This window comes from Rana temporaria, chromosome 3, assembly GCF_905171775.1.
Source record: "Rana temporaria chromosome 3, aRanTem1.1, whole genome shotgun sequence".
Taxonomy (NCBI): Eukaryota; Metazoa; Chordata; class Amphibia; order Anura; family Ranidae; genus Rana; species Rana temporaria.
The window spans coordinates 112,503,322-112,520,844 of NC_053491.1; the positions used below are offsets into that span (position 1 = coordinate 112,503,322).

Below are 17,523 nucleotides of genomic sequence, written 5' to 3' on the forward strand. Positions count from 1 at the left end.
CTTTCGAAATCTTGTTATTTTTACTTTTTTCCTTTATTACACATTATTACCGCCATCTTGCATTTATATAATGAAACACTTGTTATTTTTATACTTTATACATACGTTTACATGTATTTTCACATTTTTTACATTTATTCACTTATACTCTGCTACATTATAACGTATAATGCGACTTGTTGTTTTGGCCACACGATTTTGTCCTTGCTTCAAGACAAAATGACATCACATGCTCCACGATAAGGATCCACATGTTTTATGTAGCATAACATAATAAAACGCTTTAATTATTCACTTTCCTATGCTAAACATATGAGTTTTTTTCACTTCTCGTGCATCTCACATTATTGTCGAGATTCTTATGACTTTTTTGTATAACACATATATATATTTACTTATATCGTTTCACCATGACACATTATTATTCACATATTTTTTTCAAACCCACATGTATACTTATTACTCCCTTTTCTTGGGCCACACGTATATATTATATATTATGTTTCTATTGTCATTTCATTTTATACTTATTTTTATGCATAAAATGTCATTCTTTTGGGAACATTTATTGTTGCCCTGTACAATGCATATATATATTTTTGTTATTTTACATGCAAGGTTGTTGTGTGTATTCTTTTTCACTTTATCCTCCCCCCCCCCCCCCCCCCCCCCCCCGCATGTGTTTTGAATAACGGCAATTTGCCGGAGCCAATCAGATGCTGGGCGGGTCAAATTGGGAATAAACCATTGTGTGTGTGTGTGTGTGTATATATTGGTTATTTTATTATTTTTTATTTTCATTTGTAGCTATGACTAAGCATTGATATCCAATGCGAAACGCGTCAGCTGTTTTTCCCATTGTGTGCTGATACCTGTAGTGCATTTTTCCTTTACCCAATAAAGGGCACGTCTTTTTAAGAAATTGGAGTGCGGCTGTCCATATCTTTCCTCTTTTGCATATCCCGTGCATTGCCTGCACCCATTGGTTTCTGAGTGGACATTGATTGTTCTAGTGTGCTCACCTGGAGCCGCAGCCTTCCTACCTGGATTACTAATGCGCTTGCGTGCTTCCCGTGTCTCCATGCCACAATACGTCGGCTGTGACACCGCACAATTTTGATTCACAATACTTATCAGATACCAGTGCATCTATACACATCCTGCCTGGTAAACTGGCGGATCAGTACCGGGCACATTTAAACATACCGACCAGAGATAATAAATAGGTTGTGCCAGCTTGGCCATAACAAACTATTTTAAAGTGACAGGCAATATAGAGTTATTGGGCTTTATCGAGAAACTATAGATTGTATGTGTGAATAGGGCTCAGGTAAACGTGGCTCCAGGCAGTAGGTAAATGCAAGATGCATATATGCCTACTTTACCTACCTAAGGATTTTTAATTTTGACCAGCCCAAACATTTTGTGTGCAGTGTATTTTGCTCACTAGATATACAGACGCTGCTTCTGTTACGGTGTTGTAGAATGTTGTACATTGCTTATCTTATTGCAAGCCTATCAGGCCTGGTATAAACCAATGGGTTGTCTGCATTGTGCAATGGTGTAAAATGCCTTCAGTGTTTTCAGTACCCTGGCGGCATCTTTTATTCATGACAAACCCCCCCCCCCCCCCCCCCCCTTTTCTTTTTTTTTTTTTGGGCCGCTGTGTGTATATATAAAAAAAAGCTTTTACTTTTAATGTATGTCTAGTGGACTGCTAGTGTCAACAGTGCTGTACTTTTGTACCCTCTTGTATTGTTGATCTTATTATTCTGCTAAAAGCAATGAATAGTCATTGCAAAACCTATGTTCAGTTGCTTCAGGGGGAATGTCTTTGGGGTTGCCTTTTATCAGTCAACAATAGCACACTGAAGATTTTTAAAAACAAGTGGATTGAATTGTATTTTTTTTTATTTTTTATTCTGTAATATTCCTGCATGTTTTTTTTTAGGCATACAATAAAATGTGTTTTAACCCCTTCCATACAGGGCATTTTCAACCCCTTCCTGCCCAGACCAATTTTTAGTTACTTTGAATGACAATTGCGTGGTCATGCAACACTGTACCCAAACTAAATCTTTGTTTTTTTCCCCCCCCATAAATAGAGCTTTCGTTTGGTATTTGATCATCTCTGCGGTTTTTAATTTTTTGCACTATAAACAAAAGAATAGCGACAATTTACAAAAAAACACAATATTTTTTATTTAATAAATATCAATTTTTTAAAAAAAAAAAAACATTTTTTTTCCTCAGTTTAGGCCAATACGTATTCTTCTACATATTTTTGGTAAAAATAAAATCGCAATAATCGTATATTGATTGGTTTGCACAACAGTTATAGCGTCTACAACATAGGTGATAGATTTATGGCATTTTTATTTTATTAATTTTTTTACTACTATTGGCGGCGATTTGCAATTTTTTTTTTTTTTTTTATTGCGGCGAACACATCGGACGTTTTTGGGACCATTCACATTTATACAGCAATTAGTGCTATAAATATGCATTGATTAAATGGGACTGGCAGGGAAGGGGTTAACCACTAGGGGGCGCTGAAGGGTTAATATGTTCCCTAAGGTGTGTTCTAACTGTAGGGGTCTCACAAGGGGAGGAGACCGATGTGTGTTCCTCTGTACTGGGAACACACTTTGGTCTCCTCACCGCTGACAGGAGGTGTATCTGTGTGTTTACACACACAGATCCACACTCCTGCAGTGATCACCGGCAATCGTGGGCACCCGCGCCGGGTCACGAGCGATGCCGCCGTGCGCGCCCTAGATCGCCAGGAACACAGGACGTCATATGACGTCCACCCGAATCGAGGGAGGGTTCCTGCCGGTGTCATTTTACAATGCGCCGGTAGGGAAGGGGTTAAAGAACTGCTCTACCTAAGCCATTATTCCTTATTGTCATGGCTTGCTGACCCGCCATCCCAGAGCATCAAACGGAGTGCAATGCAGAGGCACTACTTGTAAATTTGTAGTAGGGAGCAAGAGCCACATTGATTGATGCCTCCTCTGTAGTGCTGGCTCCTGTCCCATATGGAGCGATACCAACTGCACTCCACCTCTTATCCCTACTAGAGTTCTCCAGAGTGGTGCCAGCAGCAGGAAAGAAGAGATCCTTAGGTCAGTGTGAAGCAATACACCGGGCATACTATACGTATAGGGCTGCTTTCACACTGACGTGCTGTGGTTTCCCCACACTACTGGTGCAGTGTACCTGCTGGTTTGCTGCATTTAGCCATAGTCTTCAATCATATCCTGCGAGTTTAGTGCACTAAGATGCTCATTCACAAGCTGCTGCTCCTCTCAAAAAAGGGATCCTAGTCTGTTTGGCACATGTTGAGGAGGAGATATGTTGCTTCCTCACCACCTGATTTAAAGTGGATGTAATCCCACTCTCATCCTTTCTAATCTCCTGCCATAGTGCTGATCTATAAGGATATACATGCCTCCTGCATGTATCCTTACCTGTCAAATGTCTCCCCTCCAAAACTGAAAAACTGCAGATTCTGTGGGTGGGTCTGTTGTCTGGAGCTTGGTGGGTGGAGTCGTGATGTCTGTAGACTCCCCGCCCACCTCTACACTCCCCTTGTCAACATGCATTTTCTCCTGTGTATTCCTTACACTGAATTCTGCTTTGATCACCAACATCCAGTCAAAATCCAGAAAAGTAACCACATGTCTTCAGAAAAGGAGTGGGGGTGGGAATTAAAAAATAAGGCCTGTCTCAGGCTAGTGCATGAGATGTGTAAAAAAAAAAAAACTGTCATTCACAGCAAGGGGGAAAGAACGGACAAAAGTTTTCTCCTGTTTGTCCGTTTATCTCACTCAAAAAAGAAGGATTGCTCAGAGCTGGATTAAAGGGGTTGTAAAGGAAATAAAAATGTTTCCCTTAAATGGCTTCCTTTACATTAGTGCAGTCCTCCTTCACTTACCTCATCCTTCAATTTTGCCTTTTCTTTCTTCTGAGAAATCCTCACTTCCTGTTCTGTCTGTAACTCCACACAGTAATGCAAGGCTTTCTTCCTGGTGTGGAGAAAGCCTCTTGAGTGGGCGAGCAGTAGTGTCAGGACACCCACTAACACACAGCTCCTTTCTCTATCTGCAAAGTAGAGAGTGTCCTGACTTGCCTGCTTGCTCCCTCCCTCCTCAATGGGCTTTCTCCACACCAGGGAGAAAGCCTTGCATTACTGTGTGGAGTTACAGACAGAAGAACAGGAAGTGAGGATTTCTTGGAAGAAATAAGGACATTTAAAAGCAAAATGGAAGGATGAGGTAAGTGAAGGAGGACTGCACTAAGGTAAAGGAAGCTAGTTAGGGGGAAAATGTTTTTCCTTTACAACCCCTTTAACTCTTTGTGGCAAGACTGGGCACAGATGATGGGAAATCTAATACTCTACATTGTGACAGCAAAAAATAAAATAAAAAATGTGGGTTTAAATCCATGATTGCTGTGCAGTGCACCGGATTGTGACACAGTTGTAGGCAATTATAGGTTTAAATTGGGTGTGAGGAGGCGAAATTGGGCGACACTGTCCCTGATGATCTTTGACTTCCATTTTAATCAGGTAGATCTCAACCTTTAAGATTGCCTACCCCTGGCATAGAGCTCTACCCATGTGCAGCTTGCCTCATAGTACCAGCACTTTATCTGTATTCCTACAGAATATTGGGTTGATGGGGGTGTAAAGGAAAAGGACTGGAGTGATTGGCCACTGCAAAATTTAAAGGAGGTTATTTAAATCTTAATCTTGGTAAAAGGGCAAAATGCACACTTTTATAAAGTTGCTTTCTGACGGGGACAAATGTTCTGGCGACCTGTTGGTCACCACGACAGGAAATAAAGGGCAATCTCCCAGTTGAGTTATGAACAGAAGAAAATAACCAGAAATTATTTTTGGGCATTCCATGCTGTATTTTAAAAAAAAAAGTACTTGGTTATTCATGCACTTTTTGTATGTGTTCCAATCTTGTGAGTTGCTATGTGCAATTAGTCAAAAGCTGCCAGCACCCCAACACACTCCCTTTTTCAATGTGTCTAAATATCAATTATCCAACTGGTGCAGCACGTATCATAAAACATGAGTATACACACACACACACACACACACACACACACACACCACTTTATTAGTACACCCGTTCAATTTCTTGGTAAAAATTGCTAATCAGCCAATCGCATGGCAGCAATTCAATTAATTTAGGTATCTAGTGAAACTCTGTGAATTGAGGGTGGTTTTTTTGTTTTTTGTTTTTTTAGCTAGAAAGGGAAACCTAAGCAATTAGTTGTGTTAGAGATTTTTGTAGTTATCTCTTCAGGGTGTGTAAAGTCCTTGCTTTTTTTTTTTTGCTCTAGAGTTAGAGATAGCCCTGAGGTCGGCTCTGTTAACGTTTTTATGACATTTTGATTTTAGTGATTAGGATTTGATCCTGTACCTGGTAAGTAGCACAGCTTTTACTTTTTAAAGTCCTTTATTAATTTCAAACATTGCAACACAGTAGAAAGAGAAACATTTCCCTGCAAAACGCAGAACACGCAAAGATCTAGATGGAAAATGGAAAGGATATTTGCATGAATTTGTGTAAGCGTCAGATTGCAAAGCAGACATCCGAAATACAGAAAACAGCTGTGACTACATAACAAGTGGTTTTCTAGTATCATTACATTAGGGAGTCCTTTTCAGAACAGAAAAGAAGGGAAAGGCACAAGAAGAAGAAATAAAAATGAAATAACTCCGCCACAGAAATAAATAAGCCGGGCCCTTCAAGAGAAAAGTATTGCATGTATGGAGTGCCTGTGGTCTCTGTTAGGCAAAGGCTTTGATCCAAAGGGAACATCAGGAACTTCAATATCTGTTAATATAGTTATCAAATGGAAGTTGCATAACACTGAGCACTGCCAAAAATTGCATAGCATGCTGCTTTTGTAGCAGATGGTGCTGGTATTTCAGTTGTGATGTGTAAGCCAGTGTTCTCAAGTAGCCATGTCTTGAGAATTTCTATTGGATGTAATAGCTGTCCAAAATGCCAAGCCATTGAGCAAGATGAAGGAAAACCTGCAAACATGGCCTGTTGGGGGTACTTGAGGACGGGGTTGTGAACCACTAGTGTTGAGGCGCTCTCATTTTTATATCAAGCTTTCTGAATCTGAGTTGAAGGCAAAATTTGCACGAGGATAATGGGAGATTTCTAATGGGACATGCTTGGCTATAGATATACCTCTTGTATCCATACAGGGCTTTTATACACACCTCCATACCGGGCCTATTCTGGCCCTTCTCTCCTACATGTACAAATCATCATTTTTTTGCTAGAAAATTACGCAGAACCCCCAAACATTATATATGTTTTTTTAGCGGACAACCTAGGGAATAAAACAACGGTCATTGAAACGTTTTATCTTGCACAGTATTTGCGCAATAATTTTTCAAACGCCTTTTTTTTTTTTTTTGGAAAAAAATAGTTTCATGAATTAAATAACAAAACGGTAAAGTTAGCCCAATTTTTTTGTAAAATATGAAAGATGATGTTACACCGAGTAAATAGATACCTAACATGTCACGCTTTTAAAATTGCGCACACTCACGGAATGGCGCCAAACTTCGGTACTTAAAAATCTCCATAGGCAACGCTTTGAATTTTTTTACAGGTTACCAGTTTAGATTTACGGAGGAGATCTAGTGCTAGAATTGTTGCTGGCACTCTAACGCACGCGGCGATACCTCACATATGTGGTTTAAACGGCGTTTACATATGTCGGCGGGACTTGCGTGTGCGTTCGCTTCTGCGCGCAAGCTACTGGGGACAGGGGCGTTTAAAAAAAAAAAAAAAAAAAAAAATGTATTTCTCTTTTTTTTTTTTTTTTTTACATGTTTATTTATTTTTTTACACTTCTTTTTTTTTTTATTTTTTTTATTTTTTTATCATCACTTTTATTCCTATTACAAGGAATGTAAACATCCCTTGTAATAGGAATGTGTGAGACAGGTACTCTTTATGGAGAGATGCGGGGTCAATAAGACCCCACATCTCTCCTCCAGGCTGGAAAGCATGAAAATCGGCGGAAAAAAAAATCACCGATCTCATGATTACTGTTGCTTTGCAGCCACAATTGTGGCTTTGTTTACTTACGGGGACCCAGGCGTGACGTCATCACATCGCGCCCGGGTCCTCCGGTCATAGAGATGACTGGTGACCATCTGGTCACCAGTCATCTCTATGCTTCTTGCCAGTGCCGGACAATTCGTTCTCCGGGCCCCCGATGGCACGGGAGAGCCTGGAGAAGCACCGGATGGCGGCGGGAGGTAGGGGATGTCCCCTCCCGCCGCCTGTAAGAACGATCTAGCGGCGGAACTGCCACTATGATCGTTCTTACGTTGTGCAGAATCGCCGGCAGAAGAGAAAGATATCTGAATGATGCCTCTAGCTGCAGGCATCATTCAGATATCCCCCCCACAAAGCCCAGGACGTCGTATGACGTCCACCCGGATCGTTAGAGGTCCTTTGTGGACGTCATTTTACAATGGGCTGGTATTGATGTGGTTAAAGGCCATTGTGTCAACTGCAGGTCAGACATAAACACAATGTTTTAATCATGACTGTAAATTTGCTGAAATATTTGTAACACAAATATTAAAGCGATTGTATAGTAATTTTTTTTCACTTTGACCTACAGGTAAGCCTATAATAAGGCTTACCTGTAGGTAAAAAAATATCTCTTAAACCTTTACGGTTTAGGAGATATTCCCCTTGCAATGAGCATGCGCACAGGGGATTCTCGGCTGAAGGCCTGGCAGACTCCAGACCTTGCACGCATGCGTGGGAGTGACGACATCACGGCTCCAGCCACTCCAGTGCTGGAGCCACGATACCCAGAAGACACGCAGAGGCAACATGTCGGCTACCTTGGCGTGGACCAGGTAAGTTACAGATGCCTCGTTCTAAGGTAAGTATTTCATAATGAGCTAGTATGCTGTGGTCAACAGTCATCTCTATGACCATCGGAGGACCCGGGCGCGATGTGATGACGTCACGCCTGGGTCCCCGTAAGTAAACAAAGTCGCAATCGCTAAGCAACAGTAATCATGAGATCGGTGATTTTTTTTTTTTTTTTTTTACAGATTTCATGCTTTCCAGCAAAATTAAAACTATACAACCACTTTAAGGATATCTCTCTCTCTCTCTCTCTCTCTCTCTCTCTCTCTCTCTCTCTCTCTCTCTCTCTCTCTCTCTCTCTCTCTCTCTCTCTCTCTCTCTCTCTCTCTCTCTCTCTCTCTCTCTCTCGAGCGGTGCGCTAGCAGGACGGTAAAAAAAGGCCTGCTAGCCGCATCTTTGGCGGGTTGAAGGAGCGGTGGTTATATCGCACCTGCCCATTAAAGACAATGGGACACCACAGCTAGCGGCAAAATAGCGCCGCAAAACTGGCAGTAAAGCGCTGCTAAAAATAGCAGCGCTTTACCGCCAACGCCGCCCCAGTGTGAAAGGGGCCCAACAGCTGCCTCATCTAAGCACTGGTAAGCTGCACTAATTTTAATGGTTTTTGTTGGCTGTAAATACATATAAAATATCTGAATTTTCATACTTGTGATAACGCAGCAGGTAAATGAAATGGATTTAGTTCTTTAATTATATATGGCTTTGCATTCCACTTAACATGCATGGATCTTCTGATTGAGGTTACCTTAACCTCGCTTGCAGTGGATAAACAGGCTTGTGTAACAAGATAACTATTAACTAATGTATGTGCACATTTTATGATGCTCGTTGAGCAACCATATCAATTCTTTGATGAGTAACCTTCTTGGTGAGTCAGTATGAAACCCAGTTCTGGAGGAAATAGGGTAAGTGTCTATACACGGAGTCCGGGCTACTTTAGTTCTAATTTTAATCATTCCTACCAAAGGTAGGTTTTTCTTTTTCGAGTAAGGGAGACTTGAAGGGGTTGTAAAGGTTTGTTTTTTATTTTCTAAATAGGTTCCTTTAAGCTAGTGCATTGTTGGTTCACTTACCTTTTCCTTCCATTTCCCTTCTAAATGTGTTTTTCTTTGTCTGAATTTCTTACTTCCTGTTCCTCCTCAGTAAAGTCTTCAGTTAGCTGTTCTAAATGACTTTCCACCGCTCGGATGATGGTGGAAAGCTTGCTGAGGAGAAACGGGAAGCGAAAAAATTCAAACAAAGGAAAAAAAAAACATTTAGAAGGGAATTTGAAGGAAAAGGTAAGTGAACCAACGATGCACTCGCTTAAAGGAACCAATTTAGAAAATAAGACGACCCTTTACAACCCCCTTAAATGTTTGTAAAGATACAATTATTTTTTTTTGCTAAATGGCTTCCTTTACCTTAGTGAAGTCCTCCTTCGCTTACCTCATCCTTCGATTTTGCTTTTTTTTTTTTTCTTTTTTCATTGGTGTCCAACTGGGGAGATTTCCTTTCAATAGCCCATAGCCAAAACAGGAAGTGTTAGAAAAACCCTTTTATGTGAGGGGGTTTGTTGTTGTCACCTGTTTCACCAGAACTAGTGTACTCCTTTTTAAAAAAATGTTCCCTCTCTCCCTGTTCTGGTCACAACCCAAAATTTGGGATTTTCTTTCACTTTCACGTGGTGGTGATGATGGTAAACAAATAGAGGGTGAATTGCCCTAATGGGGATATGGACAGCAATAAAAACTCAACAGATATTCTAATCCTTCTCCACTTAAATCAGAATTCAAAGAAAAAATACATGGTTGCCTTTTTAGTGTGGTGTTTTTTGCTTTTTGTTTTTTTCATTGTTAAGTTTGGCTTGGTATCCTATTAATAATGTGTCAGTGGACCTGTAATTTCACTGTATTTTATGTCCAGTCACTCCATAAATCAGGGTTTGACAAATTTGCTTGGAATCTAGGAGCCAGCTAAAAAAATTAGGAGCCAGAAAACGAGCTTGCGCGCAGAAGCGAACACACACGTGAGGTATCGCTGCGATCGTTAGAGCGAGAGCAATAATTCTAGCTCTAGACCTCCTCTGTAACTCAAAACATGCAACCTGTAGAATTTTTTAAACGTCGTCTATGGAGATTTTAAAGGGTAAAAGTTTGTTGGCATTCCACGAGCGGACGCAATTTTGAAGCGTGACATGTTGGGTATCAATTTACTCGGCGTAACATTATCTTTCACAATTTTAAAAAAAATTGGGATAACTTTACTGTTGTCTTATTTTTTTAATTTAAAAAAAGTGTATTTTTTTCCCAAAAAAAGTGCGCTTGTAAGACCGCTGTGCAAATACGGCGTAACAAAGTATTGCAATGATCGCCATTTTTTTCTCTAGAGTGTTAAAATTAAAATATATATAATGTTTGGGGGTTCTGATTAGAGGGAAGGAGATGGCAGTGAAAATAGTGAAAAATTACATTAGAATTGCTGTTTAACTTGTAATGCTTAACTTGTAATACCAACGGCCACCACCAGATGGCGCCAGCTCACATCTGGTGGTAATAACTTGTAATACCAACGGCTCACCACCAGATGGCGCCAGCTCACCAAAAAAAATAAAAACATTTTTTTTTTGCCCCCCTTCCAAGCCAAGTCGCCAGGAACCTATTTCTAGTCGCCATGGTGACCTGGCGCCCGGAATTTGTCGAGCCCTGTCTTAAACCATATTTAAATCTTCACCTCCAGCCCTCACAGGAAAGAATTTAAATAACTTGATAGCTTCAGGCAAAAATATTTTCTGTGGTGCATAAAACTTTGTCACTAATGGTACTTTGCAGATTGACCAGTAAGGATGAGCTCCAGCGTGTTTGCATGGTACACGTGCAGAGCCCGCCAGGAAGTCTGCATGGCGCTGCGGCGCTAATCACAGCCAGGGAGACATTGTCCCGATGCTCGGCTGCAGAGATCGGGAAATGTCTCCCTGCCTGTGATTAGCGCAGCGCCGTGCAGACTTCCTGGCGGGCTCTGCACGTGTACCATACGAACACGCTGGAGCTCATCCTTACTGACCAGTATATTGTGGAGTGGGTGGGAAGCGTTGTCCAAAATTGAACAACATTGTCCTCTCCAACAAAGTTATTAAAGCCTCCAAGTCCTAATCCAACAACATCACTGGCCTTGCGAATTAGTTTGTTGAGTCTGTTGGTGTCCGCCACCCTAAGACTGCTGCCCCAGCATACCACTGCATAAAGGAAAGGGCTGGCCAACACAGACTCCTAAAACCTCTTCAGTATCGTTTTGACAGATGTTAAGACCTCAGTCTCCTCAAACTAGAAGAGGCTCTGGCCTTTCCTATAGAGCACCTCAGTGTTCTTACTCCAGTCCAGCTTATTATCTATGCACACCCCTAGATACTTATAACTCTACCACATCCACTCCCCGGATGGAAATGGGGGTCACTGGTGCCTTTCTCCTTCTCAAATCCACAGCCAGCTCCTTTGTCATGTCACATTTAGATGCAGATGATTTGACAAAGTTCTCCACAGACCTACCTATAAACAGTCTCTCCCCCCCCCCCCCCCATCCCTGATACATCCCACTACCGCAGAGTGATCAGAAAACTTCTGAAGATGGCAAGGCTCTGGTAGCTGAAATCAGTGGCATACACTGTAAAAAGAAAGGGAGAGAGAGAAAACTGTCTCCTGTGGAACCCCAATATTGCTGACCACCCTCTCTGACACAGTCTTGCAAACGCACATACTGCGATATTCCGGGCAGGTAGTACAATCCATGACGCAAGGGAAACATCAACCTGTTTCACGGCTAGCTTTTCGCCCAAGAGATCCGGCCTGATTGTATCAAAAGCACTGGAGAAGTAAAAATGAAAAAAATGTGCCAATCCGAACTTCTCATCTGTCTTGTGTGGCTTTTATTTTTCTGCTTGTGGCTCTTGTGTTGGTCTAGATCCAGTGATAATCCTATCCTCAGAATTGCATGTCCTGTGGTGCTCTGTGGCGTCCTGTGTTGGGAAAAGACACTGGCCATTGTCTGTGCCAAGCTTTCTTTCCATATTCTGCTAAGGTTTTTTTAGGGGAAGTTCAGCTATTCTCTTTGAGCAGGCAGGCTTTTTGTTGCAGAAGAGACATGGCTTATAGTGGCCGATCAGATCTCTGTGTGCCAGGATGACTAGATCTTGCGCACAGTACTGTGCTGGCCAATGTAGATGGGTGAAAACCGCCACACAGAAAAAGATGCTGGTGAGGGACTGGGAGAAAAATGATGTTGTCTCCACTTACAATGGTTGCTGGTCCTCCTTCTTCCTTCTTTTTTTTTTTTCTTCCCCCTCTATGGACCTGCTCTGGCAGTTCTTGTGTTTTTTTGTTTCCAAGAGGCAGTGGCATTTGAAGCAAAGGCGAGTGAAATATGTCCTTCCTTCCTCAAGTAACTAGTCCATTTTTTTCCATTGCGGCTCACACTTTCCCCGCGGACCCTGAGGATACAGCCCACTAATTGTGTAAAAGCAAGGACATCTTTCCTGCTGTTGCTGTGCATAGGGTCTGTGCTCCGCATCTCTAGGAAGAATCTCCTAACTAGTGACGTACCCCTGGAGCTACAGTGGCACTTGGTCATCCTCTACATTGTTTTTCAGTAAGTTGCTTCTTTGAGGCACTTCTGGAGAGGACCTCCCTCCTGTTGTAAATCCTCCCATTTCTAGGCTGAGTCCCGAGGAGGAATCGCAAAACCTCACTATGGCTGCTATGCCTATTTGCCAAGGTCTACTTGCTGGATAGTTTTTTTCCCAGTCTATGTGAAACTGGCAGGGTTGCTCTTCCAGGACTCAACTCCTTTGGGAGGGAAAGGTGCCCTTGGTTTTCCTGGGTTCGAGATCAGCCCAGGGTCGTTGAACAATGGAGGAGTCTTGACTTCCAATCAATGTCCTGGAGCTTCCAGCAATAAGGCTTTGTATATCTGGAAAGCTGGAAGGAGGTTCTTGATGGGCACCCAGTCAGGATCCAGTTGGACAATGCCATGTTAAGCTCCCCAGGGTGATACAAGGAGTTCAGCAGCAGTGCTATAGGCCTCGCACCTTCTTTGGTGGGTGGAAATTTTTGTGCTAGCTCTCTTGGCTGTGTACATTCCAGGCGTGGTAAACTGTCTGGTGGACTTTCTCATTTATTAGTTGCTGGATCCGGGTGAGGGGCATCTGCACCCAAACGTGTTTTCATCAAATCTGTCTGCGGTGGAGCTCTCGTGATGTGGATCTTCTGGCGTTCTGCACCTGTTGGTGCCGTTTTGGAAATGCTCGGAAATACTTTGTTCCCGAGCCTTTCCAAGGTCAGCCTAGCTGTCCTCGGGCCATTTCGCCTGTTTCCAAGGCTCTTCGGCGCTCTGGCCGCATCCCGCGGTATTGCATGCCATTAAAGTCAATGCTGAACAAATTATTTTCATTTTCCATTGACTTCTATGGGGAAACTCGCTTTGATATGCAAGTACTTTTGGATTACGAGCATTCTCCTGCAATTGATTATGCTCATAATCCAAGGTTCCACTGAATCTGCAAGTGATGTAATCAAATTTGAAAATACAAAATATTCAAAAATGTCATAATCGTACAAAAGTCTATACAGCTGTCAAAATAATGGTGTATAAATCTTCAAAGTGATTTAATTCAGGAAAGTTTGTGATAAAGGGTACTTTCACACTGAAGCGCTGGGTGCGTTGGCGGTAAGGTGCCGCACATTTTTTATCGGCGCTTTTACAGCTTTGGCCGCGATTTTCATCCGCTAGGGGGGTGTCCGGAAAACGGTTAAACCTGCCTGCAAAAAACGCAGCTTTGCGGGCGGTTTGGAGGCGCTGCCCCATTTATTTTAATGGGCAGGGGCCCTGTAGGAGCGGTATATTCACTCGGATGCTTTTTTTTTTTTTTTTTTTTTTTTTTTTTTTTAATAGAGCCGTCTTCCCTATCGAAATGCTCTCACCAGATTGAATTGCCTTTCACTCTCATTAAAAGGCAAATAAGCTTTTAAGTCAATATCCACCTGGTGGTATCGCTCAATCAGCACATCTCGTCGCAGTTGTGTGAGAGAAAACAAGCCTCCACTAGTGCATTGAGGGCCAGTTCACACCATAGAAACGCAACTCGGATGTGTTCCAGGTGCTTTATTGAATGCGCGTTTTTGATGTGTTCCAGTGCGTTTTTAGTACGGTTTTGATACAGTCCAGTGCTTTTTTTTTTTTTTTTTTTTTTTTTTTTTTTATTAATCTTAGATGACAAGTGTATTCCAGTGCGTTTTTTATGCATGTAGGTGTGTTTTTGATGCGCTTTTACAGCGTTCCAGTCCAGGTAAAATGCAGCATGTTCTACTTCTTTTTTTTTTTTTTTTTTTTTACTGGAACTGCAAGAACTGGTGTGAACTATGCCATTGAAAACCATCTAACCTACTTTCCATGCTTTTTGATGATGAAAAAAAACACACTGGACTGCATGTGGTGTGAACTGTCCCTGAAGGTGGATGTTTAAGATTAATTCCACTATTTTTTTTTTCATTTTAGGTCTCAGCGCTGCTGTACAACTAGGTGGTATGCTTTTGCTGCATTGTTGATTGTAAAAAATAATACATGGACCGATGAGGTTTTCATTTGTATGACCAGTGAGTTGGTAGAATGCACCTACATGCTCAAAATGGGCAGAGCACATGGTTACTTTATTGCTCACCGTGCTGAAGTCAGATTTATTATAAGATAGATTCTGGTTGGTTGCTATAGGTTACAACTTAAAAGAATTGGCACTTTTTTTTTTTCTCTCGTTTTAATTTATTCAAGTAGAAATGGTTAAATTTATAAAAGGATCTAGAGACACTACCTAGGATCACACTTTTATATAATGATTACCTAGCAATATGAACAATAAATGCACAAAGGTGACCCCTAGTGGGAGTTGTAAATATGACACTTATAACTTTGCAAAACAAAGTGCGTAACAGTATCCCTTAGTGAGAGTAATTAATGACACGTAAATCGTAAAAAAACAAAGTCCTTTATGATAAGTGCAATCTTCTTAGGACCAGGTGTAATCTGCAAGGTATCCAACGGTGAATAGATGACAAGTGACAAACACCAAATAGACCCTCCACCAGTCACACTATACGCTTTTAACCTCCCACTCCTTTGATGGGGATTTTCATTCTCGATTTAATCCATACAATTTATTAGAGATACTATAATATTTTTCCATTACTTAGAAATTAGGTAGCGTATGTCTGTCATTACCATAATCCCCTCTAAACCTACAAGAAGTTATAGCTTCTTCCCCAACTAGAAAGGATGTGAGTCTTAGCCCAGCTCCTTATTGCTTCTCATGTTGCTGTCTGTTGATGCCCTGTGTTGTGTATGTCTGACTCATTGCTGGTAATTGTGGTAACAGGCTCTAAGAAGAAGGTACGCTGGTTTCCCGTTAGGCGACTCTTCACTCAGTCCTGTCCCAGCATCAGGATTCCTAGCAGGTTTTTAAGAGAAGGTGGGTGATGATTACCAGCCATGCACATAGTTCATCTGTTTCTTTGTCTGGTGTTTTATACCATTCTGTCCTTCTAGCTGCTGTTTTGTGTTCTTGTTTCTAGCTTTTATGTGTCTTATGCTGACTTTGGCTGTATTACTCGTTTTATTCTTCGTTGTTTCCAGACAAAATTAAGACTTCAAAAGACACAGTGTGATTTATTTTTATTTATTTTTAAATTGCATATACAGTAAAACCTTGGTTTGAGAGCGTTTTGCAAGACGAGCAACATTTTTTTAATACATTTTGCCTTGATATACAAGGGATGTCTTGATATAAGAGTATCATCATGTCACAACGGAGTATAAATTAGAAGAGAGGCGCCTCTAAGTGTAGCAATATGGTTGCATTTAAAGAGGAAGTAAACCCTCGTCCAAAAAAAAAAAAAACCTGCAAGACAAAGGCATAATGAGCTAGTATGCATAGCATACTAGCTCATTATGTATTACTTCAGATTTAAGTCCACGTCTCCCCCTCCGGCCACCAACATGTCGTCCCGGAGTTACTTCCGGGTATCACGGCTATGGCGCTGTGATTGGCTGGAGCTGCGATGACTTCACTCCCATGCAGGCACGCGGGAGCCTCCGGTAACCGCACGAAGACTGACGCAATGGCACATAGGTGCCATTGCTTCAGTTTGCCCCAGTGCGCATGTGCCGATGACTTTGGCACATACAGACACAGGGATATCTCCCAAACCGTGCAGGTTTAGGAGATATCCTTGGTAGCTACAGGTAAGCCTTAATCTAGGCTTACCTATAGCATAAAGTTGTTTTAAAAAGGGTTTACAACCACTTTTAATGAAGGTACCACATTTAGAAACTCACATGGTTGATGATTAAAACAGGCACATCTAAGTATGCAGGCATCAGGGGTAAAGCTTTCAGATCGCTCTACTGCAGGGTAGTCTTCCTGGTCACGAGGGCAGACAAATAGCGGTGAGAGCCGGTGGTGAGGATGATGGTCTATGCTGATCGCTTTACCCCGGATGCCTGCATACTTGGATGTGCCTGTTTTAATCATCAACATGTGAGTTGCTAAATGTTGTACCTTCATTAAATGTAACCAAATTGCTACACTAAACCCCCCGTACACATGATCAGTTTTCCTGCAGGTTTTTGTCTTCAGGTTTACCAAAACCATGTAGTGCAAGGGCCTGCCTGATTGCATTTGAATTGAAACTCTTAATGCAGCGTACACACCATCACTTTATGTGATTAAAAAAAACAAAGTTTTTAAAAACGTCACTTTAAATGACCGTGTGTGTGGGAAAACTTTTTGTTTTATGTCTTGTGAAAAACGACAAAAAAAATTTGAAGCATGCTTCAATTTTATGTGTCGTTTTTCAAAACGTTGTTTTTTTCTTCACAGAAATTGACCGTGTGTAGCAAAAAACTATGTTTAAAAAGACGTTTTTACACCCACGCATGCCCAGAAGCTAGTTATGAAGCGAGCTTTAATGGAAAAACGTGGTGAACGTAACCTCGCTTTGCTAGAGCATTGTGAAAAAACGATGGTGTGTAGGCAACATCGTTTTTGAAAATTGAAGTTTCAAAAACGTTGTTTTTTTACTTCACAGAAAATTTCTTTTTTTTAATCACATAAAGTGATGGTGTGTACGCGGCATTAAGGTTTAACCTCATATTAGATGGTTTAAAAACCTGCAGGAAAACTGCAGGAAAACTGATAGTGTGTATGGGGCTTTAGAGGCGCCTTTCTTCTTTTATACTCTGCAGCTCCTGCGGGATTTTGCTTCTGGTCCCCTTGTGGAGGCTTCCATTTGTGGATGGACATTTTATGGTTACACAACCTATCACATTGCTATAATCTTTTTAAATGGACTATAAACTGAAGGATTTATGAATAAATGGTTGTGGAACGAATCCTCAGCGTTTCCATTATTTCTTATAGGAAAATTTGCTTTGATATACAAGTGCTTTAGATTACAAGCATGCTTCCGGAACGAATTCTGCTCACAATCCAAGGTTTTACTGTATGTTTATTTTTACCACTGTAACAAGTACGGTTAGGAAAGTTTACCGGCAGACACAATTC

The 17,523-nt window shown here is 41.4% G+C and overlaps 1 protein-coding gene across 2 annotated transcripts in view; it reads left to right on the forward strand.

Annotated features, from left to right (window-relative positions):
- The window catches only part of KLHDC10 (kelch domain containing 10), a 62,560-nt gene that overhangs the window by 12,457 nt on the left and 32,580 nt on the right, over positions 1-17,523 (forward strand). Inside the window, exon 2 of one of the 2 annotated variants that reach the window (XM_040343257.1) lies at positions 15,337-15,429. The exons of the other annotated variant lie outside the window; for it this stretch is intronic. Coding sequence (XP_040199191.1) covers positions 15,337-15,429 — 93 coding nt within the window. The remainder of the gene's footprint in view (positions 1-15,336; positions 15,430-17,523) is intronic. 2 annotated transcript variants of the gene reach the window in all.